The 12,985-nt window shown below is 41.9% G+C and overlaps 1 protein-coding gene across 5 annotated transcripts in view; it reads left to right on the top strand.

Moving 5' to 3' along the window:
- Positions 1–12,985, top strand: part of PANK1 (pantothenate kinase 1) — a 102,143-nt gene that overhangs the window by 80,354 nt on the left and 8,804 nt on the right. For 4 of the 5 annotated variants that reach the window (XM_061162159.1, XM_061162158.1, XM_061162156.1 and 1 more), the window contains 3 exons: positions 6,602–6,855; positions 11,926–12,102; positions 12,613–12,736. In XM_061162159.1, coding sequence (XP_061018142.1) covers positions 6,602–6,855; positions 11,926–12,102; positions 12,613–12,736 — 555 coding nt within the window. The remainder of the gene's footprint in view (positions 1–6,601; positions 6,856–11,925; positions 12,103–12,612; positions 12,737–12,985) is intronic. The other variant, XM_061162160.1, reaches the window with a different exon arrangement.

The following is a 12,985-nucleotide window of genomic DNA, read 5'->3' as shown; positions in this document are numbered from 1 at the left end:
TTATTAATCCAGGAACAGATTTGTGATATTGTAGGAGACACCCCCCCTTCCTTCTGGCTCAATCCTTTCAGTCATTCATGTACACCTTTTATCATTGGGTATCAGGAGGAAGAAGCCATCTTTGAGGTTTTGTTATTTTTCTCACTCACAAAACATATTTGAAATTCAACTCTCTTTCAGGTCTCTTAGCTCTCCTGTGTAAGGAGCAAAGAGCTCGGAGTGTAATCTGTAGTTCAGAGTCAACTATTTTATATGCAGATTGTTCTTGAGCTTAGTAAGATAACCTTTTCTGCCATTTCCAGTATGACTTATGGAGCCAGTGTCAGCAAAAGCACCTTGGGAAGTGTGGGATATCATACAGATGGGTCTTTATTCATTTTGTGAAAAACAATTTAGTGACTCATTTCTCAAGGGCAGAAGAGGGATGTAATAGAGTAGGTCCATAGCATACTCCCATAGAGAGCAGGCATGAAACCTCCTGGGATGGTTTTTTTCAGATTTATGAACATACATATGTATGTATGAATGCATTTATTTATTTATTCATTCAGCTATTTATTTAGTTACTTTGAAAGTTTATTGTGTTGAAGTCTAGTTGATTTCCTAGTTGAATCTAATTGAATCCACCTGTAATACAGGAGCTGCTGCTGCTGCTGCTAAGTCGCTTCAGTCGTGTCCGACTCTGTGCGACCCCATAGACGCCAGCCCACCAGGCTCCCCCGTCCCTGGGATTCTCCAGGCAAGAACACTGGAGTGGGTTGCCATTTCCTTCTCCATTGCGTGAAAGTGAAGTCGCTGTTGTATCTGACTCTTAGCGAGCCTACGAGGCTCCTCAGTCCATGGAATTCCAGGCAAGAGTACTGGAGTGGGTTGCCATTGCCTTCTCTGGCAATACAGGAGACCCTGGTTCAATTCCTGGGTTGGGAAGATCCCCTGGAGAAGGGATAAGCTACCCACTCCAGTATTCTTCGGCCGCCCTTGGGCCTCAGCTGGTAAAGAATCCACCTGCAGTGCTGGAGACCTGGGCTCGGTCCCTGGGTTGGGAAGATCCCCTGGAGAAGGGAAAGGCTACCCACTCCATTATTCTGGCCTGGAGAATTCCATAGACTGTATAGTCCATGGGGTCGCAAAGACTCGGACATGACTGAGTGACTTTCACTAGTTGATTTACTATTGTGTGTTAATTTCTGCTGTACAGCAGAAAGAGTCTCTGTATAGATACACATATACACCTTCTTTTTCATATTCTTTCCCATTATGTTTTGTCACAGAATACTGACTATAGTTCCCTGTGTTATACAGTGAAAGTGAAGTCACTCAGTCGTGTCTGACTCTTTGCAACCCCATGGACTCTAGCCTACCAGGCTCCTCGGTCCATGGGATTCTCCAGGCAAGAATACTGGAGTGGGTTGCCATTTCCTTCTCCAGGGGATCTTCCGGACCCAGGGCTCAAACCCGGGTCTCCCGCATTGGAGGCAGACGCTTTAACCTCTGAGCCACCAGGGAAGCCCATAGGACCTTCTTATTTGGCCTGTCTTATATATAATAATTTTTGCTATTTAGTTATTTTTGACAGAGGGAAGCACATAAGGAGAACCTCTTAAAATTGTATCGTCAACATGTCTTGGCTTTAGAATCCGTATTTTTTTTCTAATTTCAGCATACAGGGAATCACTGAATTCCTTTGAGAAATTGGAGCCTTCAGTTTGGAAATGGGTTTCCAAATGTATTTCAACTTAAGAAGATTGAATTATTTTACCTCTTGTATAAGTTATATAACTCATGTCTAACTCATGTTTCCAAGGCATTTTCACACAGCCATCTCATCGGGTTCTTGAAAAGAGCCCTGAAAGTTAACTAAGGCAGCTGTTACTGGGGAGAGTATGTGATTTTATTGAAGGCCTGTTGTCACTGTACTGTGGTGTGATCATGCATTCATACCAGCTCTTCAGCTCCAAAGACTGTGTGGTCGCAGCACCAGCAGCATCTGGATCACTTGGGATATTGTTAGACAGGCAGTCAGAAACTCTGGGAGTGGGGGCCCAGCAATCTGATTTAACAAAGCCTCCAGGTGTTCTGATGGTGCCTAAAATTTGAGAATCCTCACTGCACCCATGCTTGCTTGGGCGACTTTGGGAATGAGCGAAGCAAAATTAGTTTATCATAGTAATAATTTGAAAAAAAGTTTTTTTGTTTTTTGTTTGTTTGTTTCTTACTTTATTCTTTCCCCTATCCCCATTATTTACAGAGTTTGAGTCTTCGGGCTCAAAGTCTTTTGATTCCTTGTTTTTAAGTTTGGGGAATAGTTTAAACTGAATGATTTAAGAACTGGCAGAACTCATACTTTCTTTTCTTTTTGGCCGCACTATGGGATCGTAGTTTCCCATCAGGGATTGAGCCTGGTGCCCACTGCAGTGGAAGCAAAGGGCTTAACCATTGGACTGCCAGGCAGTCCTACAAATCATATTTTCTGAAAGTGCCAAGGAGAGTTACACACAGTGGTGTGCTGGAGTTGGCTCCTGTTGGCTCATGAGAACCCATTGTGTCTTCCCAACTTTGTGCTTAGTGACATTGTGTTGGCAGCTTGAAGCTGGCCATGGTGGGAGTGATGATACAACTGAAATTGGTAAATGCTGTAAACCAGGGCTTTTGCTTCCAGAGAGCTAATTCTTAAACATTTACCAACACACCTTGGTGACAAGGTTATGTTCACATTAACATATTCATTTGCATATTCGCTGCATCTAGTATTTCAGATCTACCATCATCTAAGACTCATTATAGAGATCACCATTAAGAATATATATAAAATTCATAGGAATTTGCTGCCTATTAGTGGGAAGTGAGATGTAGCACACAGCTGTTATGGTGCCCTTCTATATATATATATTTCGGAGAAGGCAGTGGCACCCCACTCCAGTACTCTTGCCTGGAAAATCCCATGGACGGAGGAGCCTGGTGGGCTGCAGTCCATGGGGTCACTAAGAGTCAGACATGACTGAGTAACTTCACTTTCACTTTCACTTCCATGCATTAGAGAAGGAAACTGGCAACCCACTCCAGTGTTCTTGCCTGGAGAATCCCAGGGACGGTGAAGCCTGGTAGGCCGCCGTCTGTGGGGTCTCACAGAGTCGGACACAACTGAAGTAACTTAGCAGTAGCATATTTATTTATTTATTTAATTTAAACTAGCTGCCACCATTTAAAAATTGGAAGTTTCCACATAAAAAATCTAGATTTCTGACTCTTGAGAAATATGATCACTTGGCAACATTGAGCCCCCATTATCATATGGGCTGCAATGAATTTTAAACACATGTGGATTGCCTTGTGTGCCACAGTCCCCATCTTCTGTTACTTGAACGTTTAAAGGAGTAAAGGGACTTTACTCCTTTACTGGCTCCTGCAGCATTTGTTTTTGTTTACCCCCAGTATAAAGAAAACTAAGTCCCGAGAAAGAGCATTTCTCTGTAGCTGGGATCTGAACATGCTGTCCAAGTAATGATTTGACTCATGGCTTACATCTGGGAGCCGGTCCTATTTCCTGGATGAGAAAGACCTTCGAGGGAAGTCTCCATAGGTCTCAATGAAAGTGACTAATCTTTCTGTTTCTCAGTGTGGGGGGTGTATGACCTCAGACTTCAGAAATATCCATTGGTACTGATGAACCTATTTGCAGGGCAGGAATAGAGAAGAAGACATAGAGAAGGGACTTGTGGACACAGAAGAGGAAGGCGAGGGCGGGACAAATTGGGAGAGTAGCGTTGACATAAATACACTACCATGTGTAAAACAACTAGCTGGTGAGAAGCAGCTTTGTGGCACAGGGACCTCAGCTCAGTACTCTGATGACCTGGAGGGGTGGGATGGACGGGGGAAGGAGACTGTAGGGGAAGGGGATATATGTGCACAGAGAGCTGATTCACGTTGTACAGCAGAAACCAACACAACATTGCCAAGCAATTATACTCCAGTTAAAAAATAAATAAAAACAAATACCCATCCCTCAGTAACATGCTGTAGAAGAGATGTCTGTTTGCAGCTAGCACATTATTTGAAAGTGATTTTGAGGGGAAAGTTGAGATTGTTCCTTTCAGAGCAAAGTCGCATGCTTGATATGCCTTGACAGGTTTTCTTTCTCCCTGAGCAGTGTCAGGACGTCTCCTGGACAGACTTTGTTCACGTTTTTGATGTTAGTTCTGAGCATGGCTGTCGATATTGTTGACGGACCTCTGATTAATTTTTAAGCAGGTTAACCTATGGCCCCAAGACTGGCTAATGAAACCGCTACTTTTTCAGCATGGGGTGATTGAAGAGGGGACAACTTTCCCTGTTCTATTTAAGAAATGTTTATTAAGCCATTATAAGGGACAGGCCTTTGAGCGTGGTGCGCAGGGGCACCCAGTGAACCAAAAAGCAAGCCAGAACGTGACCCTTGCTGTGAGTGTGATGGAAGATATGGATAGAGCCGAGGAATGCAGGAGGAAGAGAAGACAGGGTTTACACAGCTATGTGTCACTATAGCGTTTAGATCTCCAGATCTCTCACACCTATAGCATTACCCCTGAACATGTAAATCGTGACATGCGTCTCACCCAGAGTTTCACTTGGTGGAAAATGAAATGTTCAGGATCATTTGATAGATTTGCTTGATCACCATGTGTCATTTAGAATGCTTTTTCCCGTATATCAATAAAATGTCCACCATCTTGCTAGTAACCTGTTCTAACTCTGCTCTGCAGATAAAGCTTCAGTAAATTTTGTTGACTGGGACCGTGAGATGACAAAAAGTTCAAAATTTCCTTCTAACTATTAACTTTCATAATGAAGATGATGCTTTGGGGGTAATATATCTAAGTATAGTACTTGTGTAGGTGGTTTCCAGATCCCAGAAGCAGGACTTATTATGAATGAAGACAGGAGAAGAACAGCAAGGCATTTGCTAGTTGTATCACTTAGGGAAAGTTACTTCAGGTCTATGAGCCTCAAATATAGCATTAGGATAATGATACCTCTTCATAGGATTTTTGTGAGAACTAAATGATCTAGTATAAGGGTTGGGCATATAGTAAACAATGAATACTAGCTATTATTTTCTTAAAGATATTTTTAAAAATTTAGGTTAGACTATAAATTATCTTCCATTGTAGATTCAGTTTCATGTTAGTGAATATTAGATTTTTTTTTTTTTTTTGGACCAGCAGTAGTATCACTCTTGAGGACCATGAATAAACATTTGAGGATGCAAAGTACCCATTGCCTGCTAAGTAAGGCTAGCCCTCAGTTAATTCATTCCCCTTTTCTTTTTCCCCCCACACCTAGAAGAAAAGGAGTTTTTGTTTCTTAGGAGCATGAAAGGACACTCTGGGACTACCTAAGCTATTAGTAAAAGAGTCACTATTTTTCGAGTCCTCTGTACTTGCCAAGCCGTGTGTAAGCATTTTGTTTTATTTTATTTTTTAAAAGATTTATTTGTTTGGCTGCTCCGGGCCTTAGTTGTAGCACATGGGACCTTTAGTTATGGCATTTGTACTCTTAGTTGCAGCATTTGGGATGTAGTTCCCTGACCAGGGATCAAACCTGGGCCCCTCTGCACAGAGAGGGCAGAGTTTCAGCCACTGGACCACCAGAGAAGTCCCAGCATTTTATATATTATTATCATGTAGTCTTCACAACACTATGCTGTGGGTATCATCCCCATTTTACAGAGGAGGAAACTGAGGCTTGAGAAGTTAAGTAACTTGCCCCACATCCCTCAATTAGCTAAGTGTTAGAGCTAGCTTTCAAAGTCAGGCCCCTCTAACTCCAAAGCCTGGGGCCTGGGCAAAGGAGAGCTGGGCTATTTGGGCTCAAAGGAGATTGTCCCCATCCCCCAGGCTCACATGCCTCCCTCAAAACTGTGTATCTTTTCAAGGAAGTGTAGAAGTCTTTCTGCTTCCAGAACATTCTCACTCTCTTCACCCCATGGTATGCTGCATTAGTTTCCTGTGGCTGCTATAACAAATGACCACCCTCCTAGCGGCTTAAAGCCACAGAAATGTATTCAGTCATGGTTCTGGAGGCCAGAAGGACGAAATTAAGGTGTTGCTAGGACCACACTTCCTTCAGAGACTCTTAGGCAGAACCCATGTTTTGCCTCTTCTGGTGTCCGGTGGCTGCTGGCATTCCTGGCCAGTCGTGCAGCCCCCCAGTCATTCTCTGCCTTCTGTCATCATGCAGCCTTCTCCCCTGTGTCCGTCCAGTCTTCCCGTCTTATCAGGAAATTGTCCGTGGACTTGGGGCTAGCCAGATAACCCAGGATGCTCTCTTCATCTCAGGATCCTTAATTTAATTACATATGCAAAGACCTTGTTTCCAAATAAGGTTACAGTCACAGGTTCTGAAAACTAAGATTTGGGCATATCTCTCAGGGGCAAGCATTTAACCCACCCCACAGGCTAGTGGCTGGTTTTCCAGTGGAATGACTGAGTCTCAACAAGATTTCACCATGCAGTGCTAGAAGAATGTTTCCATGTTCATGACACATTAAGACCAAAGAAAAGCCCCCAGGGCATCCCTAAGGTGGTGACTGTCTCCCTCCCACGGGCTTATTCTCTTTCAGATTGCTGACCTACAGCTGCACAAACTGGACGAACTGGACTGTCTGATTCAGGGCCTGCTTTACGTCGACTCCATTGGCTTCAATGGCAAGCCGGAATGTTACTACTTTGAAAATCCCACAAATCCCGAGTTGTGTCAGAAAAAGCCGTACTGCCTGGATAACCCGTACCCTATGTTGCTGGTGAACATGGGCTCAGGTGTCAGCATCCTAGCAGTGTACTCCAAGGACAACTATAAAAGAGTTACAGGGACCAGGTAAATGCGGTTTCCACTAGGAGAACCTTTCTGTGCTTCTTAAACCCTGGCCTCTTCCTTAAAAGACAGTTTCTGAAAAGGTTACTTATGTTGAATACATTTTTAAAAGAAAGATCTTACCTCCTCAACCTACCAAAAAGGATTTATTGGATGTGTTATAAAGGGTGATTGATAGAAAGGTTAATAAAACACAGCTCCTGCTCTGGTGGGAAACTGGTCCGGTGCGGGAGAAGGGTCACACACCCCAGAAGCTTTCCCAGAGGCAGTCTGTGTTAAGTGCCAGGTGAATGGCAGGGACCCCAATCACAGAAGCCAGGTGGAAGGATGCTTGCGATGGTCAGAGGGCTTCAGAGAAAACCGTGCTTTGGAACTGCCTTGGTGCCTAGCACAGGAGGAATTGCTTGAAATAATGGCATTCCAATCAGTGAGCCAGACTGTGTTCACTGTGTTTTTTACCCTCAGGTAAATGCTCCCGCTGCAAACTGAAATAGTCAGCATACCCCACAGGGAATTTGAAAGTGCAGTGGATAGGCAAACAGCCCTGTGATGGCAGTGGGGCGGAGTGTTTCTTGGTGTACACACACCCCGCGGGCACAGGGGCTCAGCTTCCTGTTAGTGGGGATTCAACCTGGAACAAAGAAACAGGGTCAGAAGTCTTTGAGAGATCGTAGTGTAAACAAAATTACAGAGGATTAGAATGAAGTTTCTTTAACTTATTGGACCACAAGAACCTGTTTTTGGAGGAACGATTTAAGGAACTAGCGCTGTGTGACATGTGCTTTGAGACATGATATTGAAAGTGTTGTTTTTGATAGACAAAGATATCATGTAACTCCCCGGAGCCTCAGTATCCTTGTTTGTGCCATGAAGTGAGTTGTTTCTTAATTTGTACCCGCCTCTCCAGTACCGACATTCTGTAATTCTACTCACGCATGAGGAGGCGAGCACTGCTTTTCTCCTGTATTAACATGACTTGGGATGGGTCTGCATAAATCAGTGGTTCACCACTGGGGAAGGGAAGATTAAGCCCCTCAGGGGAGGGAGGTTTGACAATGTCTGGAGACAGTGTTTTTTGGTGGTCACAACCGGAGATTCAGTGATACCGGCATCTAGTGACCAAGGGTGTTGCTAAATATCCTACAATAGCCCCCTACAGCAAAACAGTGTCAGGTCCCAAATGTTAACAGTTAATGGTATAAGGAAACCCTGGCACACACATCCTGACTGACCCTGCTTGTGTGTGTGTAAATTGCCTCCAGGCAACACACTTTCTTACTAAGAATACAGCACTAAGCTGAAGAATCACAACTGGCCCCACAGCCTCATTAGGACTGTCAGAAGTATCAGAGACAAGTAAATATTTTGGCTAGATTGGGTTTACCTGAAGAGAGTGATCTCCTGAGAAAGGTATAATCTTCAACTGCAGACTTCCTCCCAAAAGGAGCCATCGAATTGGTAGAGGTAGTCCCAAGGTAACAACAAGCTAACCATTGTCCACAATTAGAGATATTTATAGTTTTGTTGATTAAGACTAAACAAAGTCATGATTTATATCACAGGTACATGCTCTCAACCTTGGAGGCCCCAAGGATCTGGTTATCTTTGAATAATGAGCCAAACTGTGATGTTTGGTATCTGATACATGTGCAGTAATGCCTATAAATTCCAGTGACTGGTAAATGCTGGTTAATGACCAGTGCTTTGCAGTCGGAGAATACTGTTTGCATGTCCAAGCTTTCTGACAAGCTCTCTTTAAACAGTAGTTTTGGAAAGGTGTTGCTAGGAGACTGAAGGTTATGAGAGAGCCCTTCCAGGGCTGCCACAGGTTGGGGAGGGGAACGAAATATGAAGTGTCTGGACCCCAGGTCTTCCTTGTCCAACCAGTTATTCTGTGAAAGGTTTTTTGTTTTGTTTTTGATCCAAGTTAGAAAACCACTGATCTATAAACTATAGGCATAGCTCAGAGAAATTGCAGGATCAGTTCCAGACTGCTGCAATAAAGCCAATATCACAATAAAGCAAATCACATAAATCTTTTGGTTTCCCAGCACATTTAAAAGTTGTGTTTACACTATATTGTAGTCTATTAATTGTGCAATAACATTATGTTTAAAAATACATATATATACCTTGATTAAAAAATTTTATTCCTAAAAAATGCTAACCATAATCTGAGCCTGCAGCAAGTCATAATCCTTTTGTAATAGTAACTCCAAAGATCACAGATCACTGTGACACATATAATCATAATGTTAAAATTTGGAATATTGTGAGAATTACCCAAAATGTGATACAGAGACGCAAAGTGAACAAGTGTCGTTGGAAAATTGGCACTGATAGGCTTGGGGATCCAGGATTGCCGCAAACCTTCAATTTATAAAAACGCAGTATCTGTAAAGTACCATAAAGTGAAACACAGGACAAATGAGGTGTGCCTGTATTTTGGTCAGCCGTGAACATCAGTGTGTGGAACACACTTTGGAAATCGCTGATTGAAGCAAATGGCTTGATCTTTAAGTTTTGCTACTCCTACTATGATGGCTGTAACTCTAGGCTTTTTGTTATTCTCGTATACCCTATTTTCCTATTAAGCATTTTTATTTGGGGGAAGCCACATTATTACAGGATATCAGTTTTCTTTTAGACATATGATTTTAAATGATTTGTTTCAGTGTTATATGTAATTTTACTGCATCATAGATTCGTAGCAACATTTCATTTCTGTTGACACAACTCCAATTTTATTATAGCAGTCAATGAAAAATAAAAGCAGAACTTCACACCTTACATTGTTAGAATGTGTAATCAATGAAAAGAGGAATGTAAAGACTTTTCAAATTTCAATGAAATGAGCAGTGCAGCTTATTTCATTCTTTTGGAATCTATTTTAACGGCATGAGCATTCATGTAATTGGATTCTTTTACTTTCTTCCTGAAATTCCTCACTACAAGTTTGTTGGGTTTTTTAAAAAAAGAATGATGTTTTGGTCTCTGATTTGCTGAGAGTTTTGCTATGTGTCTGCTGAAACAAACATGCATCTGATGATAAGCGAGAGAATCGCTAGACTAGATAACAGGGGGCAGGTTGAGGATGTTAATAAAGTGCTCTTCTGCAACTGTACATTCTTTCCTCCAACCTGCAGTGTCCCAGCTGTGTCAGTGCATGCTTGCTTTCTCCATTCAGCACCGATCCTTTGTCTGGAGTCACCTGTCATTTTCCAGTCATACAAAACCTTCGTCCCTTCTCACTCATACCAACGCATCAGATGATGAGTTGCCTTCTTTCTAAGTCAGCCAGTGCCTTTAAGTGCTTATATGTTTGGAGTCAGTTGCTGAACACCTTGAGGAATACACATAACCTGATTTCAAAGACAGGATATTAGTGTGGATGAAAGGTAGAAACTAGCAGTGGGAGCCAGGCTTTTTTAAAAAATATATACGTATATGTGTGTGTGTATACACACATATACAGAGAGAAAACAAGACAAATTCACGTGACACACAGCCAAAAAGTGTTCCCATTAAACCATGCTAGCTACGTGGGGCAGACTGAAAACTAGCATCTCATGATGCACCATGTTAAATGTAAATAAACACAGACTTTCTTGGAGGAAATCCAAAATTTCTGCTGTGACTGAGTTGTCAAGGTAGTAATGCCCATGGAGCTCTTTTTGTCCTCATGGTACTGCACCTACAATGTGGATAGCTGTGACTGGTGCCTAAACTACCTAATTTTCTACCAAGACACATCATTTCAATCAAGTATATATATTTTTGTAAGAATCACTATTTAAGAAATATTACAGTTGCACCTTAGATGTAAATTCTAAAGAACTGTGTGTCTATAATCTGGTACCTTTTTGGTAACAATTTTTTGACAATAAATATATTTTACCCTACATTTTCTCTCTTTTTTTTAGATTTAAGTTTTAAAAATAACCTCAATCTCAATTTTAATTTTCTCTTAAAAGCCAGTATCCAAACACATATGGAATCCCCAGGGCTGGCAGTTCTTGGAATTTCAGAACAAATTGATATGTATTTACTCTTCTGTGTGGTAAATAGAGAGTAAGGCCCATTCATGGCCATATCAGTACTCTTCTCTGCCAGAAGCTCACTGCTGACAGTTTTATTCTGAATCTGCTTTTCTTCCCCTCAAATAACTTTGATATTAATACACAATTGTGTTCTCCCTCTCAACTATCATGACTGGTTTCAAATTTTGTCTCAAAAGACTATTGTAGATGAATTCCCTGCGCCCGCCATCCCCCCCGCCACCAAAAAAAAAAAAACTGAAAGCTTTTAAGACATAATTCAAGTACTGAAATCATTTTAAGATCTCTGTTACTACTTTTTGACTATCGGATGGTAAGTAAAATACTAATAATCTTTTCCAAAGTTTACTAGAAAAAAAAATCAAATATGAGATCCATCAGTTGTTTCCTTTTTGAAATTTCTGAGAATCTTCAATGAAATTATTTCTGCTGGAGAAGCAAGGTCAGATGAAAGATAAAGCTTTGGGACTGGCTATTCCTGGCAGAGTCCCAGTTCAGTTTTGTCATCATAGTCTGTCTCTCTAGATATGAACTGTGCTTCATGTATACACAGTTTCTAAGTATTTGTATTTAGCTACATATGTTTGTATTTTTTTTTAATAGCAGTCATTTCTCTGGTTATTTGCTGCTTTCACACCACCCAGATTAAGGGAGCTAGCTCATGATTTGGCCCCATTTTCTAGGTGGGAAGATCACATGAAGCACTTAGGTCAGCGGCTGGTTGAAGGTCTCACAACGGAAATCAGTGAGAGTCTTTCTCTGGGTTTTGTTCTTAAAATTCAGGGCAAGTTTTCCTTGATGTTTCTTTTAGTCTCTGCCCTCTTTTTTTTGTTTTTTCTTTTTTTTAAATCCGATCTACCCTCAAGCTCTTTTTCACCCAGCACTTTAATTCAAGTGCCCCTTAGTTTTTCTTCTGTTTTTATTCACCCGTATTAGCGGTCTTGATGTAGTTGGGGACTTGGACGGGCAAAGTCTTCAAGTGAAACTTAAAAAATAAACCTTATTGTTCCTTTAGTCTTGGAGGTGGAACATTCCTAGGCCTTTGTTGCTTGCTGACTGGTTGTGAGACCTTTGAAGAAGCTCTGGAAATGGCAGCTAAAGGCGACAGCACCAATGTTGATAAGCTGGTGAAGGACATTTACGGAGGAGACTATGAACGATTTGGCCTTCAAGGATCTGCGGTAGCATCAAGGTAGAGACTAAGTAGCTAGGAGCAGTCGTGATTAAACACAAGGCAGTCTCTCCACCCTGGCTGTTCATTTAGTTTATTTGTTTTTTTTTTTAATGTCAACCCACCAGCCTGGTGCAAGGATCTATGGTATTAGAGCTCAGACTTGATCTCCTGCCCTTGATGAAGCACTGAGACGTTTAGCTTTGGATACCTGTGCTTAAAATAAGGCAGCTTTGAAAGAAGGTTCTGGAAAACTGCAACAGTTTCCCCTGTTCCATTCTTGTCCAGATATCTAGAGGCATTAAAAAAAAATTTTTTTTCCCCATTAATAGCCATGCTACTTTGTCCCTATTAAGAAAAGGGCGGCCAATCATCCATATGGTAATCCTGTCAGCTTGTAAACCATGGTAGCTAAATCAGGTTACTTGAGCTTGATCAGAGTTATTCATAAAACTCTCCGCTGTACTTTGGTGGAAGCATGGGGCCTGCCTGGAGGATGATTTTGAACACTCGCTAATATTTCCAACATAGCTTTGGCAACATGATGAGTAAGGAAAAGCGAGATTCCATCAGCAAGGAAGACCTCGCCCGAGCCACCCTCGTCACCATCACCAACAACATTGGCTCCATCGCTCGGATGTGTGCGCTGAATGAGGTAAGGCCTTAACCCTGGGACAGCCGTGTGTCATTCATAAATCTCAATTTTGACAGTGCAGTAACTGTTGACCCTCACAGCACTCCAGATCCTTGGAAAACCTGCTGTTTCTCATAATCATACCTTGTAGACCATGAGGGATGTGTGTTGGGGGAGGGTGAGGAGTATGTGTTTTATTTTTAAGGAGGCAGTGGGTGATGCCAAATAAAATCATCTAACCGGGGAAACACAGTAAAAAGGACAGTCCAT

The sequence above is a fragment of the Dama dama genome, chromosome 15, assembly GCF_033118175.1.
Source record: "Dama dama isolate Ldn47 chromosome 15, ASM3311817v1, whole genome shotgun sequence".
Taxonomy (NCBI): Eukaryota; Metazoa; Chordata; class Mammalia; order Artiodactyla; family Cervidae; genus Dama; species Dama dama.
Note: the sequence above shows the minus strand (reverse complement) of the source record. Positions and strands in the feature narration are given on the sequence as shown.